This window comes from Silurus meridionalis, chromosome 16 (genome assembly GCF_014805685.1).
Source record: "Silurus meridionalis isolate SWU-2019-XX chromosome 16, ASM1480568v1, whole genome shotgun sequence".
NCBI lineage: Eukaryota > Metazoa > Chordata > Actinopteri > Siluriformes > Siluridae > Silurus > Silurus meridionalis.
The window spans coordinates 14,039,193-14,067,093 of NC_060899.1; the positions used below are offsets into that span (position 1 = coordinate 14,039,193).

Genomic DNA, 27,901 nt, shown 5'->3' on the forward strand with positions numbered 1-27,901 from the left:
TCATCTTCAAGCATATGTTCATGGAGCTGTTTTAACTTTGTGGTTTAGTTAAGAATAAAAGTCAGGTGTCGTCCCTTACTTTAAGTCCTAAAAGGCCATGCATGATAATATATTTATTTTTTCTTGTTTTCTCATGATCTCGTGTTGTTGGGAAGTTTCTGTGACGTCATAGGTAACTTATCATGCTTGGTATAATCTGTACGTCTGCCTCTAGTGCCATGAATTCTAATTATACTGTACCATAATAAAGATGTGTCACGTGATGGAACCGTTCAGCCAATAGGCATCATGTAAACACTGTCCTTGCTATATAATTATCAGAGCGAACGGAGCGCGTTCGCGTGTAATAACTTTCGATATATATTTTTGGACATTTTGATAAATCATGTCGGTCAAACATGCTCTCAGTCGAGGGCTGGAGTTCAGCCGCTCGCTTTTCCAGCTCGGGATTTTAAAACCTGCGGGGCGAATCGCAGGAAAGTTCCGAGGTGAGCGCTTGCGGGTGAATCAACCAGGCCGCAGCGTGCAGCCTCGGACTTTCCTGCCTGCCCGCTACCGGTATTACCGCACGTCTCTCAGCGGCCTCGCAGCGCAGCTCCAGTCCGCCGGCTTCCGTAGGCTGATCGGAGGAGGCTCTCCGAGAAACAGAGCCGTGTTTCTGGCTTTCGGTGTCGGTTTAGGTTTGATCGACCAACAGCTAGACGAGGACCGACGGAGCGCTGCGACATGTCAAGAAATTCAGGTAATTTAACAACAGCGGCTGAAACCATTAAAGGGGCAATTGCTAAAATATTTGTACACGTTTTAGACTTTAAGGGTCGTTTAGAAAAACTTCTCCATACATTACATCGCTTGTTTATTAATTTCACTATTAAAATACTTCTTGATATTGATGATGATGATGATGAAATGTTTCCGGGCCAGAAATGTCTCCGCCCCCCTCCCTTCCCATCCTCTTTTAAATTAAACATTGAGAGTATATTATAATAAATACTATCCTAAATCCGGATACATACAAACACTCGCATCCCTGTGCACGAGCAAATCGTTTATTAACTATTATCATAGTTTTCAAAAGCTTTTGTTTTCACAGTCCGCACCGAAACACAGAAACGGCGTTTTCAAATTTATCTTCTACGGAGAGCGTTTTCAAAAAGCTACGTTTTTGTTGTCTGAGAAAGTACGGAAGGCCAAAATGTGTGGACATGTATAAATTAGATTTTAAGAATTGAAAAGGTTAAAAGTTCATAAGGATGTGGAGGTCCTACAGAAAACTACTTTGAGAATAATTGTCATGATTTGTGATGTTTCACTCGTTCCATTAACGAAATGATTGTCTATCGACATGCAGGCACTTTTCACGAAGTCGTCAGTTCAGAGCCCTGTAAAACCATTCACGTCTGGATATAAGCTGGAGGACTACGTGATTGGGAAGCAGATAGGAAAAGGCTGCAACGCTGCTGTGTACGAGGCCGCGGCTCCGTTCGCACCCCTCGGGCCAAACAGCAGGTGTTCCTTGGTGGAGCTAAAACAAAACGGAGAAGAAAGTGGTATCATGGCACCTCTAAAATTCCCCGGGGCACACAGCTATCCCCTGGCTGTGAAAATGATGTGGAATATTGGGGTAGGTTCCAACAGCACTATGAATTATTCACTGTAGTGCAACAAGCAATTTTTTATGAATCTAAATTGTTGTTATTATAACTGCATTGCAGGCAGGTTCTTCTAGCGAGGCGATTCTCAATGCCATGGCCCAAGAGCTGGTTCCTGCAAATCCTCAGGCTTTGAGGAAAGAAAAAGAACTTGTCCTAAATGGGTGAGGTTATAAAGTGTAGGCTTGATTATGTCCCAGAAAGCTGATTATATAAAAGAGGCTGCTTTATTGCATTGAAATTCCACTTTTGCCAGATTGCATGTTCTTAGTTTCAACTTGTGTTCTCTTTGTAGCCATTTTGGGGAAGCACCCAAAAGAGTGACTGCCCACCCCAACATAATCCAAGTGTACCGAGCCTTCACGGCTGAGGTCCCGCTCCTTCCTGGCGCTTTGAATGAGTACCCTGCTGCTCTGCCTGCCAGACTCAACCCTGCTGGCCTGGGCAACAACCACACACTCTTTCTAGTCATGAAGAAGTAAGGAATTTTTTCTCCTGTTCCACACAGATATGAAAATATGTTCAGACAGATTCTAATATATTTACGGTCTATAGACATGTATAGGTTTGGGGGAAAGAGTGTGTAAAACAGCAACAATACAATGCAACAGTTTTATGCTTAATATTATGACATGATATATTTTCCCTTTCAGTTACCCGTGTACCCTGCAGCAGTACCTGCAGGTTTGTGTACCAGGCTCCAGACATGGCTCTATGATGCTTCTGCAGTTGCTAGAGGGTGTGGATCACCTGTGCAGGCAGGACATCGCTCACAGAGACCTTAAATCTGATAACATCCTGCTGGAGTTTGACTCCGGTTAGTGCTCCATACATTTAAATCACAAATCGATCGATAATTTTTTTTAATGCTTTATTCTAACTGTAATTTTTTTTGTCCTGAAGCGGACTGCCCCAGGCTGGTCATCACCGACTTTGGCTGCTGCCTGGCAGAGGAGCGTTTAGGACTGAAACTACCCTTTACCAGCCGTTATGTGTACCGAGGAGGGAATTCCTGCCTCATGGCACCTGAGGTATTGTCCAGGCCTATTGTCCATTCCATTCATTTCACCATAATCATCATAGTGGGTCGGTTTTCATCTGCAAAAAAAAAACGTCTGTGCAGGTGGCCACAGCCGAATCCGGGCCTGGTGTGGAGATCAATTACAGTAAGGCAGACGCCTGGGCGGTCGGAGCCATCGGCTATGAGATCTTCGGCCAGCCGAATCCGTTTTACAGCTCCTCAGGTTTAGAAAGCCGCAGCTATCAGGAGAAACAGCTGCCCCCTCTGGGTGCCAGCGTACCCTCGGATGTGCAGCTGGTGGTGAGACTGCTTCTACGCAGAAACCCTAAGAAGGTAAACGTTCCTCATGTCTGGGGTTAGACCTCACACGATTAGTGTTGAGATGTTGTACTCACTTTACACTTTTACCTTTAGCGCCCAAGCGCACGTGTCGCCGCCAACATCCTGCACCTCAGCCTGTGGGGAAAACGTGCTCTTGTCAGCTTGAAACCTGACAGCATGGGAAAGATGGCCGACTGGCTGCTGTGTCACTCCGCTGTGGTTCTCCTGAAAGGCAGCAGACGCAACGCCTTAGTCGAGGCCGAGCTCCAGAGAGGATTTCTCGCCAACCTGGATCTGGAGGAGCTCCGCATGGCTGCAGGATACCTCATGTATGGACGTCAGCTGAGCTTCAGCATCTGAACTTGAACGTCCTGAGTACAGACTGTAGCATTAACACTGTGGATGCAATGCAATCAGTTAGATTTGTTTTCCGATTGTATAGAAGGAATAGCACTTTATGTACATACTTTTTCGCTTCTAATAGATTTGATGTAATCTCCAGATACAGCGTGTGGAAATACGTATGGGGCTTCGATAACTTGATTGCTACGTAATTGAAAGAGCGCATACATATATGTTTCTGTTCAGTGCACAGCGTTGTGTTGATTACATCACGTTCAATAAATACACTATCCTATTAAAACATTGTCGTCTCCTTGTTATGCTCATTATTCATCTATTTTTTTATGAATAAATACACCATCCAGGTATAACATTATGATCGGTGAAGTAATTAACACTGATTATCTCTTCATCATTGCACCTGTTAGTGGGTGGGATATTATTAGGCTTTTTTTTTACATATTATCCACGACTGTACTACTGATTCAGAGTTGGTGTGTAGCGTCTGAGTGCTCACACTGGGTCCAAAAAATTGCTGATGCCCCAGGGTTGTCAATTCCTAGTTCCAGAATTCCCCGTTTCCTTGTGCCACCATGCACAATCAAGTTGATCTAATTTTTCTTTAATACATCGTAGCATCACATATAGAAGTATCATTGATATAGTGGCATTTGTAAGGAGTTGTTTATGCAACATTGAATGAGTTTAAAAATTAAAAAAATATTGCTTTTTATTTATGTAAGAAGTTTAAGAAGAATAAAACACGTTGGGACGTGCTATTAAAGAAAAATAAATCGTGCATGGAACTAGGAAATTGGGCCACGTCGTTAATTATTTTCCTACAATTGCACTATGCACTGTTGTGATGCATAAATTAAAAATTTTAAAAAAAGTGAAAAGATTAAGATGAATGAAATGCATTTCCCATGAATTCCTGTAGGGGGCGCCTTGTAGCGGATCGCGTTACAGGGGTGCAAAAGTTCAGCTCAGGGTTTGGAGAGGGGGTTGTTATTTTCCACGAATGAAATAAGGGACAGGGCAGGAAAAGACAGGACAGGTCTCGTGCATGTGAAGATCGAGGTCTGATTGCCATGCTACATTTGATAAGGATGAAAGGAATCCGGTTGCCCACCGCGTGCGTGTCGTTAGCGCGCGCGGTTCGGGAAAGCGTGAACGTGAACGTAACGGCCAGCCCGACCAGGCTGATGTCCAGCAAGTCCTACAATGTTCCTCCAAGCAGCGAGTTTGTCGCGCGCATCTCCGGGATCGCCACAATGGCCAAGTTACCGTATCAGGACACACCCGAGGGATTGGACGCAGCTTTCATCGGAGTGCCCATCGACACCGGGACCTCCAACCGACCCGGAACCAGGTTTGCTCATGGATGTCCATCTCATCTCACATTTGCACACTTTTTTTTACCCACTGTCAGGGCATTAAAGCTGCAAGGAACCGCCTTGAAAACCTGTTGCACGTCAACTTACAAATCCTCTGGGCTTATGCTCAGACTTGGTTCAGTAATTCATGCAGGTTCACATGCCAACACAATTCAATAGTCATAATTTCCAGTAAACTTTAGTTTATGGTTGTTCTAATTCCAAAACGTAATTGTTATGTAACCAGGTAAAGTCTGGGGATGTCCAGGTGTCATCAGTGCATCTATCTAAAAGTGTAAATTATCCCCAGGACGACGAGACGCTCCTTATCGAGGGACATGGTATATTATGATATTAGTCATTTTGAGGATGTCCTCGATCTAATGCACTGGGTTCCATTTCTGCTAGATGATCAGATTCCCAGAATAGACTGGCATGACCTATCAATCTGAACTTTCACATTCACGAGTCCAGATTCAAACATAACCCCGAAGTCACCAGAATGTGGAAGACGAACTAGTAATGTGTTTTGACACTAATTTCAGAGCCAGTACAGTATCTTGCATAGGGGCTCAAGAGAAGGGCTTTATAGGAACTTCAGCCCAAGGGGGATACCCCAGGCTTAAAGAGCTTCTGAGATGTACCTGTCACCTACCACAAGGTTTTTAAATCGCCCAGAAGATATCTCTAGGCTTCTTGGTATGCTTGTGATAAGAAAGATGAGTTCACCATGAGCTGGTGTATGACACCAGTTTTAAAATATGGATTACAGGTACTGTATTTATCATATTTCACTGTATGACTGCACAAGAATTCATTCTGATCTTACTAGTCAGATCTTCTCCACCAAGCAACACTGTAGCTGAAGGTTTCCATTCCAGCCATTCAGCTACAGCATCGCTTGATGTTCAGTAGAAGTGCATTCAGGTTTAACAGTAAATCTTCACATTGGTTACGTTGGAATGCGGCACCGGATTACAATTATGAATTCAAATGTTCACTTGCACTCAAAAACATGAAGAATGCTCGGTTGCCAGGTTTGGGCCTCGGCAGATCAGAGCCGAATCGTTCATGCTGAGGAACTACAGTGGCACTGGAGCTGCACCTTGGGAGTCCATGATGGTCGCAGATATCGGTGATGTGAATGTGAATTTGTACAATCTGAAGGATGCCTGCAAACGGATTCGCGAGTTTTACCGCAACGTCATGGCTGCCGGATGCATACCGCTTACAATGGGTGAGTTTTACTTAAAAAAAACCTAACAAAAAAAAAGATCTGATGTAAAATAATTAATGATTTTATTCCATCTGTTGAACTTTCATCGTCTGGCACGTGAATGCTTCTATAATGATTAACCTTGTTTATATAATATACCTGCAGGTACGTTGGGTTAATCAGTGATTTACTGTCATGTCAGTTGTGAAACTTTAGCCTTTAGACAGGATTAAAGCTCTGTTGCATTGGCAGGGGGTGATCACACGATTGCGTACCCGATTCTGCAGGCCGTGGCGGAAAAGTAAGCAGGAACAATGTCTATCCTTATGTATCTTCACTTATACGGAGTCTGTTAATGTGAATACATCTCTCCTTTTTTAATCCAACTGGTTTAATCCTGCATCAGACATGGGCCTGTGGGTCTGGTGCATGTGGATGCTCATGCTGATACAGGTGATATGTCCCTTGGGGAGAAGATCACTCATGGCACACCGTTCAGACGCTGTGTAGAAGAGGGACTGCTGGACTGTAAACGCGTGGTTCAGATCGGCCTTCGAGGCACTGCCTATTCCCCTGACGCCTACGCGTGGAGCAGAGAACAGGTCTGACAACAGATATAAGCAAAGTCCTCCTAGCCACCAGGGGGCCCTGTAACGATTTGTAATATCTTATGGCGATTAACGTACAATGATCCAGTTGAGCAGCATGTGTTGTTTCACACAGTAAATGTTTTTCTTCAGGGGTTCCGTGTGGTCCAGGCGGACCAGTGTTGGCATAAATCTCTGGTTCCACTCATGACAGAGGTTCGAGCCCAAATGGGCAAAGGGCCTGTGTACCTCAGCTTCGATATTGATGCTTTGGATCCTGCATATGCCCCTGGCACTGGAACGCCTGAGATCGCAGGCCTCACACCTATCCAGGTATTTCTGTCACTAATACACTGATCGCTGAATCAAATATTTTACTAGGTAAATATTTATACCTTTATGAGTCTCAAGGTCTCAGGTTCTTGCAGCTGTTGGAGATGAAGCTGCAACACATTTTGCTGATTTTCTGCCATGAGAAAGTCTTCAGGACAGAGAGTTTAGAGGCTTTTCTGTAATACAACAAGCTGTGTGTGTGTGTGTGTGTGTGTGTGTGTGTGTGTGTGTGTGTGTGTGTGTGTTTAGGGACTGGAGATAATTCGTGGATGCCGAGGTATAAATCTTGTTGGCTGTGACTTGGTGGAGGTTTCACCACCATACGACACTACAGGTAACACACGTCTCTACATACTTTTAACATGAAAGTCTAAATTATGTGACAACATTTTTCAGCCTGTGTTGCTTTTTTCTTTTCTTTTCTTTCTTCTCCGTATACAGGAAACACAGCTCTGACTGCAGCCAACCTGCTTTTTGAAATGCTTTGTGTCCTTCCAAAGACGAAACACTACTGATTATGAAATGCTCTAATTTTCGAAATAATCGAAAATATGTAAGAATCCTCTGACCTCTGTTTACGCTGTAGCACATAAACATGGTTACATATATGTATAATGTATGTAAATGAGTGGAATTGTTTTGAATGAAATATAAAAGTTTTATCAATCTAAAAAATGGAAAGTAAATAAACAGAAGGGAATTTCAAAGGAACTCCGTTAAGGTTGTGACACCCCTCTGGCTTTCAATATTTACTTTAGCACCTTATATATAGTTATTTTTAAGTTATAAAATATCTCACTGCTTTTTATATTCAGTGTTTAAGTTCTTAATATTAGATTTTTTAATATAATTAAATACATTTTTTTTTTACATTTACATTTTCCTTTTTTTTTTTTTTTTTAATATTGAAAAGAAAAAAAGAAAATACAATCCAGAACCGTAAATAATAAGAAAAACTTTCAGTAAAACTTTGACTTATTCAGTGTATGTCTTCTTAAAAAAAGAAACATTGGCACATATCAAAATTATGGAAATAAAATTAAATGATTCATTTTATTTGTTACAGCTCTACATTTTTTGCAATAAATGAGACCACATCATTGTCTTGATCTATTCTATAACACTATCAAGCAGATATACACATGGACTGTACAGAATTGATGAGGCAAACATGAAAAGACTAAAACACTTGAAATAAATGGGCTTATTTGTAATTTATAAATAACAACAGGGTATGGATTTATAACTAAACAGCACACTGGTTTGATGCATCTTCTGGCAGAAATGTCATATCCTATAACCTGTACTGGGATGGAAGACTGGATTTGGATTATCATGCTGCTTAAAATAAATAAATCATCCAAAAGCTCGTTCCACGAAAGAAAAGGCACAGAAGCAGCTACACATCTCTGTAACTAATAAATACAGGTTATGAATATAATAGGTGGAAGAAACAAGCTATTTAGCTTCTATTGTAGCTAGCACTCTCTTCTACTGTGCATGCTACGGCCTGAAAGGAAAATATATAATACTATTGTAAAATGTTGGCGTAATTTGCATACTGGAAGCTGATTGGCTATTTTACTGAATGATGCAATTAAGAAAGGGGAAAAAACCCAGAAAGAAATTCTCGTTTTTTTTAATAGAATCCTAGTTATTTTTAGAAAAATTTTCATTTCATTTTAAAAAAACAACTGGTCGCACAAAAAACATCATATTCATATTACTGGGTGGTCTGATCACTGTGTAGCACATTATCATACAAATATTTAATTTGCTTATATCTATACAATGTATGAACAAAAGTATTGGGACACCTGACCTTTCCATCCATAGGTGTTTCTTCCCCAAACTGTTAAAAGTTGGAGACACACGGTTGTCTTTGGATGTGGTTGCATGACGTTTTCCCTTTACACGAACTGGGAAAACCAAAAAACAAGCTCAATGAAAATATGCTTCTGATATGTTGGAGTGGAAGATCTTGATTGGCCTGCTATTGAGATCTGACCTCAAACTTATCAAACACCTTTGGTTTGGGATGAATTGCAACACCTCACCTATATCAGACTTCGAATGAATGTCTGCAAGTACACTCCAAAATCTAGTGGAACATCTTCCCAGAAGTTTAAATGGGGACCAGAGGTGGAATGGAATGTTCAGGTGTCCACCAAAAAATTTTTGAAAAATGTATTTAAAGAACCAGGTTCAAGGCAAAGTAGTCTTATTGCACAGGAAAGACACGGTCCTCTATATTCTTCTGTTCAGGACAAAATCTAAATACGCACACGTATGCATAACACTAATAGGATTATTTAAAATCTGTACGATTATAATTACGATTATTAAATATTTTGCTGTCTAGATGATGCTTCCCACTGTTAGTTTACTTTTTTTTTAGTCCATGCTACATTTACCATGTGAAGGTGACCGTGTGCATGGCAGGGGATCAGGTTAAGTTTTACACCGACTGAAATCCTCACATTTCAACCCATTTTGTATATCAAAAGAGACATTTTACAATTACAGAAAGCTTTCAGGTCTTGTCTCCACCTCAATACATTTTAAAAATACATATTTCCAATGTGGTGCCATGCAGACATCACATGAGGACACTGTTATTGCTAGCACAGTTACAATGCTGTTTACTAGGAGATGACAGATCTTAATGATAAAGGATAACTGTTGATGCTAGGTCCTAAAAAACATAAAAACAAGAACTTGTTTTCCAAATCAGCACTTTCCAGCGATGTTTATTGTTATATTCATTTAAGAGCAGTCGGATTGTGGAGTGAGACAGAGTTTAGATTAGTCAGATTAGAGGAAAGTGAACGTGTTTGATCAGAAGATTTGACTAAAATGCCTGATAGGATGAAATCCACTCACTATTAACAAGTAGCTGAGAGACATTGTGGGTAATAATAATTAAAGACTGATATGCAGGTTGAATTTTGTCACTGGTATTATGTTTGGTTACGTATCAATGGATATCCCTATCTATTGTACCTTTAAAGTAACAGCTGGAGCAGCATTCAGTAGTTATAGCGCAGCATGGAGCTACTATTAGACTCGGGTCATTTACAGCATCTGTGTAAAAAGTCAGAGTCTGAGCTCTGAGGTCACAAAGTCCGCCTACTGCTATAGGAATGACGAGAAACCGCTCCCAAAGAACCAGCACCGACTTTTGCAGCATGCTAGGTTTTCCAACTCTATTTATTCACCGTGATCTTGTCCAGACCAGGCCAAGCCGGGATGTAGTATCGAGGTAGCGTGCCTTCCATCAGCCGCTCCATCCACAAACCCAGACGATCCAGTTTGTGGTGAATGTGAAGAGTGGTGGAGCGTGAGCGTGCCCCTCCTTTCCTATGCTGATGCTCATCTCTGGAGCTTGACCTGGATCTGGAGCTCCCTGCCTCGTCCTCTGCTCTGCTGTTAGCGTCCTCCCCAGTGTACACAGGCTTGAACAGGCACAGGTATTTCTTATGACCGTTGAGCGCCAGCACGTAGCCTGTGTAATCTGTCTTGCGGTTGCTGGCCTCCTCCTCCTCGTCCGCTTCCAGCTGCATGGCGTCCTGGGCGAATTCCAGCAGGGTGGACATCCATTCGTTGTGCTTGTCCACATTCAGGAAGGAGAAGTGCAATGTCTGGCTCCTGGAGATTTTAAGAATTGTTAACTTTTTCCTGTCACAATGACGAACTGCTTCACTGTTTTAATATACAATCTTACTCATAAAAACATACACTTAAATAGTATACTACTAAAAATAGTGTATATTCTCAAACAGAGTTATATTTCTTTAATTTCTTCGGGTCAGACTGGAAGCAAATCATAAATTTAGCTAAGCGACTTTTGACTTCTAACCCATGTCCCTTTCACAAACCGCCCTTTGTAGTGGCAAACAAAAAGAACAAAAGATGAAATAAAACCAGACGTTCTTTTTCTTTTCTGTCTCCGGGAGGGTACAGCTCTACCTCTGCCATGTTAATCCATTTTCTATGTGACTCAGGTCTCTGTTGTGTTGTGATGCGTCATATTCACCTAGCAGCAGTGATGCTGTGAGAATGTGCTTGAGAAACAGTTTAGCAAGAAGAAATCAATCTGAAATATCAAATATTGGCCAAACAATATTGGTTACTTTTTAGATAATAAAAGTATAGCGTATCTACTCATAATTATATATAATTCAATTGTTTTTTTAAAGTTCTAACTTGTATCCGATGCACACTTTTTAAAATCAATGCAACACATCGTTAACTTTTATAAGGATGCACTAGTGCAAACCATCTCAAACACTCTCCTACCCAGTATGCATTCTCATAATATATATTCTAAATAGAGCTGGAAATAAAAAAAAAAAAAAACTTATGTTTCTCGGAATAAAATTCATAATCTTATATTGGTTTATTGTACTCTATTATAGCAAATAGTAGAACAATCTGACTATGGTATATTCAAGATATTTTCCTTGATGTCATGCGTATGTGATAATTGTATAAAAAAAAGACTGACCCAGTGAAGGAGTAAACCTCTTTAGCAAACTTGCTGAGCAGTATGTTTTTGGTTGCGTCCGTGAGAACCAGCACCACGTTGATATGGCCTGGTCGCAGCTTCACCAAATTACTGGTATAAGTGATGTCTGTTAACTCCGTCACCTCCACAAAGTTTTTCTTTGGTGGGCGGCTGCGCCAAAACAAACATTGAGGGGGGGCGTTAAGCAAATTAGTTAGCAAATTAGTCATAAATATTTGTGAATATTCATTCACAAATGTACATATGGGGCACCTGGACATGTTGGTAGTGCTTGGTGATCCATTCTGGGTCTTTGCTGCTTCTTTGGCCTTTGGTTTCATCGGTTTCTCCTCACCAGAATCACTGAAAACCATATTTATAAATCTGTGTGCGAAGTTCAAAATGAGGATATAAGTGTAAACTGAAACGTACCTGAAAGCCTGAATAATCACCGTGCCAAACAGGATAAACAGGGCAGAGGATATCAGAGACAGCAGAGGCATCATTTCACGCCTGAAGTGTTGAGAGCAATAATAACAACCTCCTCATAAACAACGTTTTTTTTTTAATCCCCAAGAATACAGTATACTGTAATGGATATTTGTTACTTACCAATTATTGTGGAGAACATCATCAATAATTTCCGACAAGTAATCATACGCAGCATAAATCCACCTGATTAAAAACATCTGCAATCGGAAAGATACAGTATACAGTTTGGGTTGAAATTCGCTTTACAACATTGTTAGTAAAATACGACTTTTCATGGTAATGTCACGCTAATCACTCTATTGTTCATATAATTCCTTATAGAATGGATTTATTGGTGGGAATAGTTTCCCATTTAAGAATAAATGCTCAGAAAGACTGACTGAAGCAAAGTCGTTGTTGAGCTCAGGCAGCGTGGCATCATGGGTAAGGATGGAGGGGTCTTTCCGCAGCCGCTCCAGCTCCTCCATCAGCTTGTGTTTGTCTTCTTCGCTACCATTCCAGCCGCCCTGGATGGGCTTGTAGAGCACTTTACCGGCCCCGTTACGCCGCTCCAGGATCACCACCTACATACATGTACTTTGTTATTGTAATAAAGTCTGACTTTTGGGGCTGAGCATCATGGTGCTGTAAGAATGTACCTGTGGAGGAGTGTCTCTGTTCTTCAGTAGCACAGCACACAGAGGCTGCTGCTGACGTTGGTATACATATGCAAAACGGAGAACCTCCTCTGTGTTCACAGAAGCCAGAGACAAGAAAGCTTTGTTTCCTGGGACAAAGACTTCTTCCTCGCCGGTGATAAGCAGAACACAGTATCTGAAGAGAGAACAGCAAAATAAACAAAAACTTTAAATCACAACCATCTTCATGTAAATAATTACAGATGTGCCTCTAAAAAAAACACTGAAGCTCTCAAAGGTATTTTTTCCTTTTACAGATACTCGTATATCAATGATCTAGTGTTCCAACCAGTATGAACAGAAAAATGGAGACACCTAAAAAACCTGGAGGTGGAGCTTCATAAACATGGGCACGAATGTGGGATGGGCAAGAAAGTACCTTAATTAATGTCTACACACTATCACCTTCAAAATAGTCCACTTGCACTTCAATACAGTGCTCCCAGTGTTCCTGTCACATCTGGAGTATGTCTTATAAATCTTCTTTTCAAAGTGTGTGTGATTTGCAATGGAGCTCCACGATGGTGCCAGAACGGCAACCTTTGAGCTGTATATTCATCTTCAGGATGAAGTCCGCAGAAGCCATATCTGGTGAGTAGGGTGGGTGCAAAGTGAGATTATGTGAATTGTTCTCCAACGATCATCATGCACAAGTTGCTGAATGGTTTCGACATTTTTGGGTTGAGCTCATTCAAGGTCTTCCTGATCTCTCTGAGATGTTCTTCCTCTCTTGAAGCACGCCTGCCGCTCAAAACACTTTAAACGACTCGTTGCAGCATCGCCGTATGTCAATCGTATGTCATGTCAAACATCTCTGTGGTCAGAATAGCACCAGTTGCACCAATAGTCTCAAACCCTTTTGATACCACCTCAATCCTATTGAATCATCAGTGACTTAATCTTATAAAGGTGTATCGATTAAAGGGCATTTTTATGGATGGAACTGAAGATACAGTTTGCTGGAGTAATGTTTAAAACTTTAATGAAGTCACGGGTTACAAATTTGAGCAATTTCTGCTCCCTCTGACATACGACACAAAGGCTTTTAACTTACTTTCGGCGCCGATGGAACTGTTTGACGGGGCAAAGCTCGTCAAAGACCTTCTGGTTCACCAGACGAGGGGCAAGAAGGAATTTGTTGTTGGAGATAAATTCATCAATTATTTGTTTTTTCATCCCTTTAGCCTGTTTAATGAAAAACAAGAGTGCATCATTAATTATTTTCCTATATTTACATGCCTTGTTTTGTTGTATATCCTACATCACCTGCATTGAAATTCACTACCTGTATAATGTCAGCTGGTTTGTCTGTGTTCTCCTTGAAGACAAGCATGGTCGGAGCATAGGTGTTAATGTTGTACTGCTTGAGCAGGTTGGCCGTCTCAGACAGACCCTGGTCCACGTAGCCAAACTGGACATAGTCCTTATAGGCAAACGCAGTCAGCTGTGCAGGGACAGGACGTATGCGCGCACTATTAATCATAAAACCCAGGATCCGAACTGCATCCAACTTCTGAATATAACCACATATACCTTATACAGCAAAGGAACCGCAGGCACTTGGTCAAAAAGCAGAACGTGGGGTTTGTTAATATCATACCAGCTCTTCAGAAAGTCTGGGTGATTCCGGTCCGTGATCTGAAGAACAATCCATAAGTAGAGTTTTGGGTCAGAAATCAGATCAGGGGATGAAGAAAAGGGGGAGGAGAAGAAGACCTGAACTTACCTTCTCAACCAGTCTCTGAGGCAGCAGGTCCTCCACAAATTGCATGAGATGCTCTTTGGCCAGAGCGTAGTTAAAGAAAGTTACTTTTCCGTTGATCACGCCGAGTATGGACGGAGTGCGGTGAGCGCCCAGATGATTCGCTAAGCGTCTCTCATACCCGACGTCAACTACCCCTACTCCTACACCTATAAAAGAAGAAGCAAAGGAAAGAATATCAAAGACACAAGGACCAGAGTGAAAACCGTTTTGAAGTTTCTTCTGATTTAATCAGGCAGTCCAGTAATCATGCTACGTTGAAACTCAGCTCTACCCATGACCTGATTATAAAAAACATTCCTTACCAAGAGGCTCGAGTTCCTTCACGGCCTCCCTCCACACAGGATCCATGTGGACGCAGCTGAAGCACCAGTCCGAGGTGATCTTGATTAGAAATGGTCTCTTGGAGCTGTCAGGCACGACTTCGTTGATGTACTGGTTGTAGTGCAGCATGTACTTGCTGTCGGTGTCGTCGCGGCTGCCCTTGCTGTTAAACGGGAAGTTGAAGAAGGACTCATCGAAGTAGAAGTTGTCGTGGAAGTGACGGAAGCCATGTGGCCCGTAAGGCTGGGAGTTGGTCTGCTTGTAGCGATCATAATTGGCTCTTTTTTCTTCGTTCGATAAGATCTGAACCACAAAGCCAAACACAAAAACACAAACACACTGTGACGAGAGATTCCAATAGATACTGTTCTTGTTATTTTCTGAGTAATGAAACACAAAAGTAGGATGTGGGGGGGGGGGGGGGGTCTTTACCTCATAGGATTTTGTGATCTTAATAAACATGTCTTCAGCTTCTGGGTTCTTGTTTTTGTCCGGATGCCTGGCAACAAATAAATGCAAGAGAGGATCAGATCTGATTGTGAATCAGTGAGTGTGAATCACATCAGCCTTTATCACGACAGTTTGATATAATGCCTCATTCAAATCCTAATAGTTTCATTGTCACGTTACAGTTTTTAAATCTAACATCATGACCAGCCATGGATCAGTACAGGCGTGTCTGGAGGTATATTATGGTATGGTATTCGCAAAACGTTACCATTCTTTGGCAAGGCGTTTATACACTTTCTTGATTTCTGCCTGACTTGCACTCTTGGTGACCCCCAAGATCTTGTAGGGGTTGAATTCTGCATCGTCTCCCAGAGCTCCAGACAAGACAACGCAAAGGATCAGGACAGACTGAAGACTCAGGCACAGCATCACTGTTTTAGCCATGACTCCCAGACTGGGAAAAGACAAACACAAACATCATGGTTATGAAACAAAAAATCAGTATAGTGAAATAAACACTGATGATGGCTGAATGAAGGGCACTAGAATGCAGGACATAAATAATCTCCTAGATGGGATGTAGGGTGACCCTTGTTGGCGTTTGGTCACCGTCATTGCAAACGCACCTTATTAGAGACTGTATACCAAATACATCAGTGGTACTTATACAGTGCACTAGACATGGCGTTCTGTTTTCTACTATGTAGTGCACTTGTGTAGGGAGTGAACGAATATTTGGTATTGAATCGCAGGCTTAGTCAGGATTTAGGCATTAAATAGCTAAAAAGATGTTTTTTTTAAACAAATATTTGTTTAAGTGCTTTAAATAAATAAAGAAAGAAAGAAAGAAATAGGGACTTACAGTCAGTCTAACAGCACCAGCATCATCGCAAATCAGCGACCTTGTTTGTTAAGAGGAAAACAGGCGTTATTCCAGATGTCGGGTTTAATAAAAGGATCCAGGAAATTCAATTCCGGTTCGACCCTGGATTTTTAGGACAGATGTCAAATCCCCGTTAAAACCGCGTTTTGATGCTCAGATGTTCATGATCCTGCTGTAGATCCAGCTCCGCATCGTGCGCATCCCTGCCTCCGCATCCCGCTCCGCATCCCCCCCACCACACACACACACACACACACACACACACACACACACGCACACGCGCGCGCGACTGGGTCATGCCGTCACAATAAAAGCGTGCATTACGTTAGTCTATGGAGAAAACAGAGAGGGTGATGCAATTTATGTCTTAATGATGGAAATGTATTTAAAGCACTGAAATCTGTGGATTTTTTAAAAGCAATTTCTATGTAGCTTTAAAACATTCGTGTTGCTATGAGAGAAAATGGAGAGAACATCCTCACCCTAATAGATCATATTAGCAATAATGTCTTTGAAAGACTGGAAGTTTCTCATTACAAGATTAAGTGAATTGATTTTGATAAAGGAATCATTTGAGACGAAAGAGTCGACTCTTATTTTCCAGTTGAGAAGAAAAAAGAACCACTTAGGACAACAGACCCCAAACACCGGGGCCGCACATTAGGAATAAAAAACCCTTTTAATTATTTTATTTTATTACAATTTTATCGACTTTCACAATCTCTGGGGTGTTCTTATAAAATAAACAAAATGAACAAAATGTATCATTTGATAGCCAAAATGAGTCGACTCTTCTAATCTGGTCTTAAAAAATGGGCCATTTAGGATGATCATAGAAGGAGACAAATTTAAATACTAGGTCTAAGTAAAGGGGCCAAACACTGTCAACATTTAATGAACAACAGGACAGAGAGGAAAAGGGATGAGTGTGTGAAAATAAAACAGGAGGTAAAAGTAATGCATGTGGATATACAATATTGTGATGGAGAGACTTTGAGGATAGAGTGAAGACTAGTTTTCATGGTGCTGTAAGAAAAAATGGAGAAGGCATCCTCATCCCAATAGATCATATCAGCAATGAATCATTTGCAAGACTCGAAGACTCAACAAGCTTGAGTGAAAATGGCAGTGAATTGATTTTAATTAAGGAATCGTTTAAACGACGAAAGAGTCGACTCTTATTTCCCGGTTTAGAAGAAAGATTATTTATTTAAATTGCACAAATGCACAATAAGAGACGCAATAATAAAAAACGGTCTACTCTGATTGTGCTATTAAAAAGAAAAAATAGGAATGTAATGCGTCTTAATCTCCATATCCTACAAAGAGCATCTGGTTTCATTTATGAGTGTGTAAAAAAGAAAATAGAGCCACATCTGTAATGTCACAACCGTGTTTGACGATCTGCTTTCATTTAATAGGGTTTTGCAATATTCAGGGCGCAATACAGTACATATGCATTTCATCACACTGAGTGTTTAGTGGTTCAGAGTGAGCATTTTGATTAAATTCATAAAAAATACAATCTGATTATGTAATTACAAACACACAGATAGAACACATCAAGTATTTTTAGCAAGGAAAAAAAAGAGAGGAAAAAAAAAAGATGGAGATGATCTCCGGTGCTCCCAGATGCAGAAAAAGGTCACATTTTTAGGGGATGATCCTGAAACGTACACAGTATTACAGAGCCATCAAACCCGGCTAACAAGTAGCAGATCCATTAAAGGAGTACTGAGAGATTTTCTACTCAAACAAATCTGTAATGGACGAGTGATTACTATGGATTAAAAAATAATAATTAAAGGGAAGATGTTGGAGTGGGTTAATAGCTGCTTGAGGGGAAAAACTGAGTCGACTTTTGGGGCATTTCTTCCTAATTGAAATATAGTTAACACCAATTCAAATAAAATAGATATAAATATATGGTCAATTACACAACTGTAATCACATCAGCATTTTTTTGCAAACACAAAACCTCTTGAGTAAAATTTAGGCCATTCGACTATTCTTTTTTTTGTAATTTTTTTTCCAATAAACTCAACATCTGCTCACATCTGCATTAGATTTTTCTATTCGCTCTGGAGTACAGAGAATAAAACGTGTTCTGGGGTAAAAATCACACGCACACCACATATCTGTAGATATATAATAAGCTTTTTAAAGTAAAAATGCTAGAGTTCTCCTATAAACGCATTGCAGCACTTTCGGGAACCTGACATCAGAGCACCGTATTAAAAAAGATTCACTATTATGTGAATAATAATAATAATAATAATAATAATAATAATAGATTTCACGTACACGTAAGTAAAAAATGTAAATAAAAAATAAGTAATCTGATATATGCTAGGTACTGACCTCGCACACACACACAAAAAGATTAAATACTGAATGATAAATCTCTCTATAATTAATTGAGTGTTTCGAGTCGTGTTTGGAGAGAAAGAGACGCTCTGCAGTAGTCCGGTTGTGCTTGTGCATATTTGCGCTCCGGTGGGCGACGATTTCACGTTCACGTCCACCTGGAGGGTCTCAGAGGTGTCATGTGATCGCTTAAAAAAAAATAGAGAAAATTATAATGTGTAAAATGGTAACTGGTGATAAAACATCAGAAAACGAACGAATGGGCTTAACAGACGAACCCTAATAAAACCATGGAGACTTCCTTCCTCTATCACTCACATCAGTACGCAAATACTGACAATGTAAATGTCAAATTATAAATAATATTTATTTAAAAAAATGACCAGAAGAATGGGGAAGCAAGAAAAGAAAAGAGAGAGGGAACTAGCGCTTTTATTGCGTTTATAGAACGGAGCGAGGTGCCACTCGCCCACTCAGAGTGCGCCCTCTCCTGGACAGGCTTTGAAGCACACTCTTCATTTGAGCACAAATAAACACAATAAAAGCTCACTAGTAAAATAAAAGATAATAAATAAAAGCTCGGCAGACTGACACACCATCACCAATGTTTTAAAAAAAAAAAAAAGAAAAGAAGAAGCAGCTACGGTTCGGTAGACAAAGGTCAGGCCCGATAAAACCACGTGTTGATCTGAAGTAGATCAGGTCCATGAGTGGTTTGTTACAGCTGGGGCGCAGCCTGATGCAAGACATTTTTCTTTATAGAGGTCCGATAAAAGCACAAAGAAAGAACAAATCTAATTCAGATTTCCCGTCCCAAAAAATCAGTCCATTACTTTCATCTGTCCACTTTTTCTACACCATGTAATCCTGTAATGCCATAAATTAGAAAGTCTTTTTTTTTGTTTTTTTACAGTTTGAGACCTAAAAATTGCCCTAAATAAATCCAAATAAAATGGCCCAAGGCAAAAATGTACAAAACATTCATTAATGTGTTACATGTTAACATGTGGTGCGTGCATGTGTGTGCATTTGTGTGTGTGTGTGTGTGTGTGTATGTATGTATATGTGTGTGGGGGGTATTGGTGTTGGGGGTCAACTTTAAAATCACGGATGTATGTGTGAGATCATTCCCCCTAGAATCTCGGCTGAAAGTGCATTTCCGTAGGAAACAAGTGAATCTGCTCAGCGGACGCCGGAGAAGCCGAAGGGCCTCGGCCAATCCCGTCACGCAGTTCCACAGGTGACGAGGTCGAGATGCGTGTTTCGCATTGCTACGTTCCTGCTTGAGAAGTAGAAGGCGTGTTCAGTCAGCAGCGTTTGGTTTTCTGGTTTCGAGGTGCGTCTCGGCGGTGATGGGGTTCAGTGCGGACGGAGTCAAGGAGGACGCAGATTGCGTGACTTAGACCTCCGCCGCCGTCAGGCCGACCTTCTCCTCGTCATGTCAATCCGAGCTGGGCTTCTTCAGCGAGAAGGCGCAGATCTTAAAGTGAGCGCTTAGCTGTTCCACCTACAGAGGGAGACAAAAACGCATACAGTGTTGAAAAAAAAAATACGAAATGGACATTAGGATAATTCACAGATGTGAATTGGAAAATCTTACCATCTCTAGTATGGATAGAGAGAGAAGCAGGTGGACAGATAGACGGACAGAGAAACAGAAGGACAGGCAGATTGTAGATAGAAAGACTGATAGGAAGATTGTTAACGAGATATGAGACGTAAATGAAAGACACAGATGGGTCATTAGTGAAGCAGACAGAGATAGTGATTTAGACACACACACACAGAAAGAAAGTACATATTTTTCAGATATGTTGCAGTCATTGCATGCAGCATTCACACCCTGAGAAGTTGTAAAGCAGCATTTGTTCAACACAGATGGACTTCCTGTGTAGAGGAAGAAAACCACTCTGTGTGTGTGTGTAAGCGCGCATGTGTGATTTTGAGATATGCAAAAATTTTTCCTGCTCTAAGGCTCAAGCTGAATGTGTGTATGTGTGTGTACGCACCACTGAAACCCCGTAGTGTATGTGTGTGAGGACGACTACAGCCGTCCACACGTACAACACCACCGTCTCACTCTGCTGCAACACGCCTGAGATCACCAGCAACACCACCAACGCCATCGGCACCAACAGCCAACTCAGAGGCTGGCAGCGTGTGTTAGTCATCTGACACACGATCAGCTTGCACTGCAGAGAGACAGACACAGAGACAGAGAGAAAGAGAGAGATCAGCACAAATGCAGCCTTATACGTCTACATTTCCACGTTTACATACACCACAGAGCACACAATCACACTTGTATTGTAGAAGCAATGTAAGATTTTATAAGACCTTTTTAAGACCATGAAGAATGAAATTTAAGACATATCACAACATCAAATCACGTCTGTGCTACAAATAAAAGAGAGATTCACGCCAATACCAGAAAGCTGATTAGCTGTTGCACGTTGGTCTCATTTTAAAGTCTTAATACAGGGAAATAAATTTGGACTAGCGAAAGAAAGAACTACAACACCACGAAAAGTAACAATCAATCTAAAATGCTGCAGGAGCACTTCCATGAGCTTTTTACTATTTAAGGCCAACTTTTTTTTACTTTTTTGTTCTTTGTAAGACCCCATGGAAACCCTGATTGCAGAAACAAGAGAGAGATGACGGTTAAGCAGGAAACAGACAGAATGCTGAGCAGAGAGAAAGACGGATAGACAGAAAAAGAGGCACAGAGAGAGAGAGAGAAAGAAGCACAGATAGACATGAGAGACCAGGAAACAGAGAGACACTCAGAAATAGAGGCGGAGAGGGGGAGGGAAGAGGGGAAGATATTGAGACTAAAAGACAAGCACGCAGAATAAGAAAGAAACAACAGAGCACAGTAACACAAAGAGAGAGGAACAGACCAATAAGGAAACCATGAGAGAGACAGGCATGTTCAAAGAGAGAGAGAAGGTGGCATGAAAGGAGAATGAGAGATTGATGTGAGAGACCAAGAGACAGAGAAATAAAGACAGGAAGAGTGGAAGTGGTGTAGGGATTGAGACTAAGATGAAAGTGAGAGAAAAAAAGAGACAGAGATACAGACAAAAAAGGAGAGACACAGATAAAAAGAGAGAGAGCGAGAGAGAGACCAGTGGAAACAGAATAAGAGAGCCCAAAAGAGACACACTTAGAAGGAAAAAAAAGAGTAAGACAAAGTGAAACAGCATGCTCGCTTGACGGAAAGAACGGATGACAAAGATAAAAAGATAGGAAGCAGAGAGACACAGGAAGAGAGAGGGAGGAAAGAGAGAGAAACACAAAAGGTACCTTGTCTACAAGCATACCAGAGATTACAATGCTGTGTGTGTGTGTGTGTGTGTGTGTGTCTGTCTGTGAGAGTGTGTGTGTTGCACTCACAGTGACGTTGGCGAAGGCCGTCCCCACCATCATGTAAAAGATTCTGGGCTGCAGCTCCAGGATGTTGCTGGGAGACAAGACGACCCACAGTGTGGCGAGGATGGCGATGAGCAGGGGCGAGAAGAAGGGCAAGAAGGCCTCGTACACAGAGCTGTGCTTCAGCGTGTTACTGCGATATGCCCTGCACAAATCCGGCATCAGTCTCTGCCAAAACTCACACAACTGACACTAAAATAATATAAACATCATTTGGTGCTACTGGGGAGGGGATCGGGTCACATGACATCAGCCCATCATTGACACTGATTTTCCGGTGACACAAAACGCCACATTATGTACGAGTTAGAGGTAAAACACACACTACAAAGGAGTCAGACTTACTTCCAAACATTGTACAGGCTCATTGGTAACGTTACAGCAAACAAGCAACCTGTAATGCAGACAATAAAATAATATTATAAAAAAAATAATTTAACATTGAATATATTTAATCATCCCCTATTTAATACTCGAACTGTCTATATTGTCTCACATTGTCTGTATTGTCTTCTACAGTCCGTTTTGTTTTCTATAGTCCAAGCTAAATGTGTAGTGTTATTTATGTCTGACTTTTGAGAGTCACTAACGGCTGGAACCATATTTTTTGTGTGTAGTAACACACTTGGCCAATAAACCTGATTCTGATAAAAAAAAATGGGAGAGAAAGATGTGTGAGCGCGACTCGACTCTCTCACCCAGGATCATGACGATGAAGAGGTCTCTGTACAGAATGTTCCACATTAGTGGCTGGTACCACGTCTCCACTCCGACCAGGGCTGTGATGATGTACACGATAGAGATTGTCTGATTTTGGGGGAAAAGAAGTTGACAAATATGAGAACGAGAAAGAAATATAGAGGGTAAAAATAAATAAATAAATAAATAATTTTAAAAAAGTGAGCTGAAATGAGAACTCTTGACTTCATAATATCGATAATGTTAAAATAAATGTATGGGTTTATCTAATACCAAATAAATTAGGGAAGTGTGTAGGGAAATCATATCACAATTAGAATGATGGAGAAACCTGACAGAAAAACACGCCAGCGATCTACTGCAGGGAAACACTACAGCGATTTACTGCAGGGAAACACTACAGCGATCTACTGCAGGGAAACACGCCAGCGATCTACTGCAGGGAAACACGCCAGCGTAACACGTTTAACAGTGATTTATAGCAGGGAAGCATGTGTGGGAATTTAAAACGGGGACCAAAAAAATCAGGGGAATCCCTTTAGGAAATTCATGATAACGCCTCCACAGTGCAACCAATCAGCTCCCTCCAATCTGCCGAAAGATGTGAACGCCCGCTGAGCCTAACAATTTCATTTGCAGCTTGGTGTGTAATTCTGTGTGTTCGTTGTATGCGATCATCTCTTACCACTTGGCTGATGTCGTAGCCCCAGGGCAGGAAGAGCACGCCGGTGTTATATTTCTCCCAGTGTGAGAGGATGAAAGAGAAAAGGACGACCCAGAGCAGGCCGTACAGCGTGAGCACGCTGACTCCGCTTGTGCCGCGCCCGAACACGGAGTACATGGAGCTGACGAAGAACACACACGCCCAGCTGTCCAGGCCGTGGTCAAACAGCTCGCCCAGGGGAGTGCTCGAGTTCGTCCTGCGAGCCTGCTTCCCATCGACTCCGTCTACACACACAGCACATTTTTACAGTCTCACCACATCTCCCCGAAGTGTTTTATTTTCTCAAGAATCGCCATACTGCTGTATGTAATGTCCTGCTGGATGTGTAAGTCTGAATATCATCACACATACATGTTTACACACTTTCACGCTGCCACCACTCACACACTGCTGTTACTATTTCAACTCAAGCTTAACTTTGACACACACACACACACACACACACACACTTACCTAGTGTGTATGCCAGAAAGTTAAAGAGGCCTGCAGCTATCCAAACCCAACTTGGCACGTGTGCATGACCCTCGGCTAAAACACACAAACACAGTTTAAAAAACCACACAGGATCAGTTAAATATTGACTTGTGTAAACCAAGCAAGCTGGTTCAGGGTGTGTTAGAGTTTTTGTGGTGTGTGTGTGTGTGTGTGTGTGTGTGTGTGTGTGTGTGTGTGTTAATAAAAAAGATGATTCACAGGGTGTTTCACTCTAGTTGCTGTTTAGTTGCTACAGGTAGACACGTCTCGTCTACTCGAGATGAAAAAGTGAAAGGGAGATGGAGTGAAATGAGAGACACAGTGAGAAACATCGAGATGCAGTAAAAAAAACAGGTCTTCAATATACAGCTTCCAAAAAGGACGAGTGGAAGATAGAGAGGGGACTTTGTACTTGCTCAATCACCCAATCTCAATCACTCTTACACACACACACACTCACCTGATGCGTAGAAGTCATAGTCGTAGAAGGATAAGATTGCAAAGTTGAGCACTAGGAACATGAACCCAGTGAAAGTGATGAGGTTAGGGGCCAGCCATGTGGGTAAGATCTGAGAGAGAGAGAGAGAGAGAGAGAGAGAGAGAGAGAGAGAGAGAGAGAGAGAGAGAATTACAGAATTACATAAGTGAGAGAGACATGCACAGAAATACAAAAGAGAACAGCAAGTAAAAAGTGAAAGGAGTATAAAAGAAAGAAAGAGAGAAACAGAGAGACATACACAGAGACATAAAATAGAGAGAGAAAGAGAGAGTTAAAAGATGTGAGAGAGTGAGTGAGACAAAGAGAGTGTGAGAGAAAGCGAGTGTCCAAAAGAGTGAGAGAGACCGAGAAAGAGTGAGACAGAGAGAGAAAGTTAGACAGAGTAAGAGTGAAACAGAGAGCGAGACAGACAGAAAGTGAGTGAAATAGAAAGCGAGACAGACAGAGAGCGAGACAGAGAGAGAGATTATCGTTAGTATAAAGGGGTGTGGTCTTTTGTATTGTAATAGGATCTAAGTGGAAAACTCATTAAAGTTGTATCTTGGCACTGTGATGGACAGAAACACTGTTCATGCTAAGTCTGCTAATAAATAGTCTTAGCACACAAAGCCTACAGCATGTCTGAGAACATCTGCAGGGGCTTCATGCTTTCATGTTCTTCATATAATAACCAGTGCTGTCTACAGAAGGTAAAAAAAAAAGAAACAGGAAGCACAGAAGAAGGAATGGAGTTCAGGAAACAGTTCAGGAAATAAAATGGCCAATTCATCTTTAGTTTCTGGGTAGAAACAAGTTCTTGGTCATGGTGAGTGCATGAGGTGGACCTTTCTCACCTTCACCATGGAGTTCCAGAAGGGGTGCATGATGTAGATGGAGAGCGGGTTGGTGTCCACCGCGCTGTACTGAAAGCACAAAGGAGACAGAAGACACGGGGTTAGAAGTTTGTTCACACTTACACACACACACAAACACACACACACACGAGCCATCTGGATTATGGTGCCATTTCACGTCTGTCTTTCTGATATTACCGTAATTAGCGCTGAAATCATCAGCATCAAGATCAACGTGACGCGAAGAAATGTCCTGAGATGCTGAGATCAGTATGCAAACGATTTTCAAATCGATGGTCGTTCTGGTGGTTCTGCTCTGTCAAGGGGCACTGAAGAGCCCACACTATCACACAAAAACTATCACACAATACACACATTTCCTATTGCAGAATCTACAGCAGGTATACAGCATGTAGTGAACGTATAACGTGAATATGAAGAGATTTGGGATTCAGCTCATGTTCAGTCTAATGAACATGAAAGGATTGACTTTAACCTGGAAGTGATGTATGTGATGGAAAGAAGAAAGGAAGGAAGGAAGAAAGAAAAGGAGAGGAAAGAAAGAAGTAAGAAAAGAAGAGTGAATGAGGGAGGATGGAAAAAGAATATCAGAAGAAGAGAAGAGATAGAAAGAAAAATGAGGAAGCAATTAAAAGAGAATTGAGAGAACAAAAGGAGACAGAAGGAAGGAAGGAAATCCTTAATTTCATCTGTCTCCTGTTCTCTCAATTCTCTTTAATTGATTTGAAAGAAGGTGAAGGGAGAGCGGAAGGAATAAAAGAAGAAAGGAAGGGAGGAACAGAGAGAAAATAGGGAAAGAAGGAAGAAAGAAGAGGAAGAAGGAAAGAAGAAAAAGGTAGTAGGTAGGAAGGAACAAAGAAGAAAAAAGGAAAAACAAAGAAAGGAAGAAATAAATTAGGAGAATTAAGAGAAAAAAGGAAAGAAGAGAATTAAGAGGAAAGGAAGAAAAGGAAAGACGACAAGAAAGAAAGAGACAGACGGACGGATAGACAAATGTTTTTCATTCCAAAAAAATGGTTTGCTTGTAATTGATCAGGTTTTACTTCGACCTGCATGTGAAGTCACGTAAGTGAAGGAAGGAAGGACGAAAGAAAGAGAAAGAAATGAAGAGAAGGAAAGCAGAAAAGAAAGAATGAGACGAACAGACAGATGGATGCATTGAATTAAACAAAAAATGCTTTGCGAGCCAAAAAATAAATAAATCCGGCCTCCACCCCAATCACATCCTCGAAAACTGTTATTAGAGGAAGTTTACACGTTTACACGTCATGATTCGTAGCGTGGCTACTGAGCGCTTTAATGTCCAAGTGATCTTCACAGTGACGTCTTGACATAATGAGAACTCTATAAGTGTAAATCATACATTTCTCTGGGTGGAGCTTGTATACGTGTGGAAAAAATGTTTTCCACCTGTTTAACCGTTCATGACTTTTAAAATCCATTTTAATGGCTACATTTTGGAAATGGGGGAAAAAAACAGGGATTACGAAGTTAAAATCGACAGGATACAACAATACAACTTTGTAACAACATGTTTAAGTCCCATGAGAATCTCTCGAAAAAGACACATGACATCTGGAGAAGACAGTAATGTATATATAAATCCACAGATTCGACTCAACTGGAAAACCTGCCAACTGGGCCGAGGGCTTATTTACTCATGTTCACGTGATCTCCATGTGCTCCAAATAGAGTAAAGATCATTCAATTACCCTGACAAGCACAGGAGACTCGGCACTGCCCATTTCACCATGTGGAGTAAAACACTGACACCCTTCTGCATCTCACACACCAACTACAACGTAAATCCCAACCTTTATTGATGGAAAAAACAACACAGAAATATACTGGAAGTGAAGAGGAAGAAGTGAGAGAAGGAAGGAATAAAGGAGGGAAAGAAAGAAGTGAGAGATGGGAAGAACGTGAAGAAGAAATGTAGGATGAGAAGGAAGGAACGAATGAAAAGATACCCACACTGCCGGGTAAATTCTTGTCTAAAGTGATGCAGCAGCGCTTTAGTGTTTCCTTCAACTCTCTCGTCTCTACACTCCGCCCGGATCATACACTTTCACTTTCTCAAAACCCATAGATCATCAGCTGTCAAACCTCTGAGTCATATGGCTGCATGACATTCCAGATAATAATTTCCCGGATTTTGAATGTTTTTTTTTTTATATATGTGTATAGAAAAAAACAATTAATAAACAAAAATAAATATTTGAAGCAAATGTACAATTTGTTGGACTTTTTTAATAAAGATATATTTTTTTTACAAAACGGTATCACGATAAACGTGTATTGCCCCACAATATATCGCAATATCGCAAGTATTCCGAGCTACAGACTGTAAAACTGAGGCCGCATCCCAAACGCCTTACTGCGACCTACAGTGAATAAAGGCATGTACGCCCTACTTAGTGCCCTATGTGTGTAAATGATAGGGATTTAGGATCAGGCCTTGGGTGCAGTTCATTTCCCAACCCAACTCAAATTGTAAGACATTTTTTTATCATTTATTTTCTTAATCTCATCGGAACCACCAGGATTATGACCTACATATATATTATATATTACAGAGGGGGGAAATTTCAAAACGTCCAATAAAAAAAGCTAACCGGCTAACGCGGGACACCGAGGACTCGCGCCGCCCGTCCCATGCCGTTAATATTAGCATTATTAGCATTTTAGGCTACGTAGCGATAGTTGTTTTTGATTATTATATTATAAAAATCTTTATTCTCAGGGCTTACTTTATATTTATCAAAGCCGGAGAGCTGCTCCTGAGTGACATAACTGTAGAAAGCCATGTTGAGTTGCAGCAGCACCACGCTCCCGGTCACTATCACCTGCAGTCTGAAGGAGGAGCACCAGCACTGGGGAGCTGCCGGAGTCGATACAACGTCATT

General features: G+C 41.2%; 4 protein-coding genes across 5 annotated transcripts; 2 read left to right on the forward strand and 2 right to left on the reverse strand.

The window, feature by feature from the left end:
- The first annotated feature begins 285 nt into the window (after window positions 1-285).
- On the forward strand, window positions 286-3,639 carry pink1 (PTEN induced kinase 1). Its single transcript, XM_046869855.1, has 8 exons — window positions 286-742; window positions 1,352-1,624; window positions 1,716-1,816; window positions 1,948-2,130; window positions 2,306-2,469; window positions 2,556-2,683; window positions 2,776-3,006; window positions 3,088-3,639. Exons 1-8 carry the CDS (start codon window positions 386-388, stop codon window positions 3,352-3,354), a joined length of 1,704 nt encoding a protein of 567 aa, XP_046725811.1. The 5' UTR covers window positions 286-385; the 3' UTR covers window positions 3,355-3,639.
- A 664-nt stretch (window positions 3,640-4,303) lies between these two features.
- agmat (agmatine ureohydrolase (agmatinase)) lies at window positions 4,304-7,559 on the forward strand. The gene is made up of 7 exons (XM_046869857.1): window positions 4,304-4,708; window positions 5,750-5,949; window positions 6,181-6,229; window positions 6,335-6,530; window positions 6,669-6,848; window positions 7,098-7,182; window positions 7,290-7,559. Exons 1-7 carry the CDS (start codon window positions 4,428-4,430, stop codon window positions 7,361-7,363), a joined length of 1,065 nt encoding a protein of 354 aa, XP_046725813.1. The 5' UTR covers window positions 4,304-4,427; the 3' UTR covers window positions 7,364-7,559.
- A 147-nt stretch (window positions 7,560-7,706) lies between these two features.
- Window positions 7,707-16,171, reverse strand: dnajc16 (DnaJ (Hsp40) homolog, subfamily C, member 16). 2 transcript variants are annotated; one of them, XM_046869854.1, is made up of 16 exons: window positions 15,923-16,171; window positions 15,329-15,514; window positions 15,043-15,109; window positions 14,592-14,913; window positions 14,251-14,435; window positions 14,058-14,162; window positions 13,810-13,968; window positions 13,579-13,709; window positions 12,486-12,660; window positions 12,228-12,410; window positions 11,968-12,044; window positions 11,788-11,868; window positions 11,629-11,718; window positions 11,356-11,526; window positions 10,885-10,944; window positions 10,416-10,496 (listed from the first exon to the last, which is right to left on the reverse strand). In XM_046869854.1, the coding sequence occupies exons 2-15, from the start codon at window positions 15,502-15,504 to the stop codon at window positions 10,926-10,928; spliced, it is 1,941 nt and encodes a 646-aa protein (XP_046725810.1). In that variant the 5' UTR covers window positions 15,505-15,514; window positions 15,923-16,171; the 3' UTR covers window positions 10,416-10,496; window positions 10,885-10,925. The 2 variants fall into 2 exon arrangements, with proteins under 2 accessions (XP_046725809.1, XP_046725810.1); XM_046869853.1 differs by lacking the exon at window positions 10,885-10,944 and having other exon boundaries at window positions 7,707-10,496.
- A 1,151-nt stretch (window positions 16,172-17,322) lies between these two features.
- On the reverse strand, window positions 17,323-27,900 carry selenoi (selenoprotein I). Its single transcript, XM_046869856.1, has 10 exons — window positions 27,746-27,900; window positions 24,975-25,043; window positions 24,103-24,211; window positions 23,622-23,696; window positions 23,130-23,392; window positions 22,444-22,552; window positions 22,091-22,139; window positions 21,710-21,890; window positions 20,320-20,502; window positions 17,323-19,817 (listed from the first exon to the last, which is right to left on the reverse strand). Exons 1-10 carry the CDS (start codon window positions 27,800-27,802, stop codon window positions 19,710-19,712), a joined length of 1,203 nt encoding a protein of 400 aa, XP_046725812.1. The 5' UTR covers window positions 27,803-27,900; the 3' UTR covers window positions 17,323-19,709.
- Between the last annotated feature and the right edge of the window lies 1 nt (window position 27,901).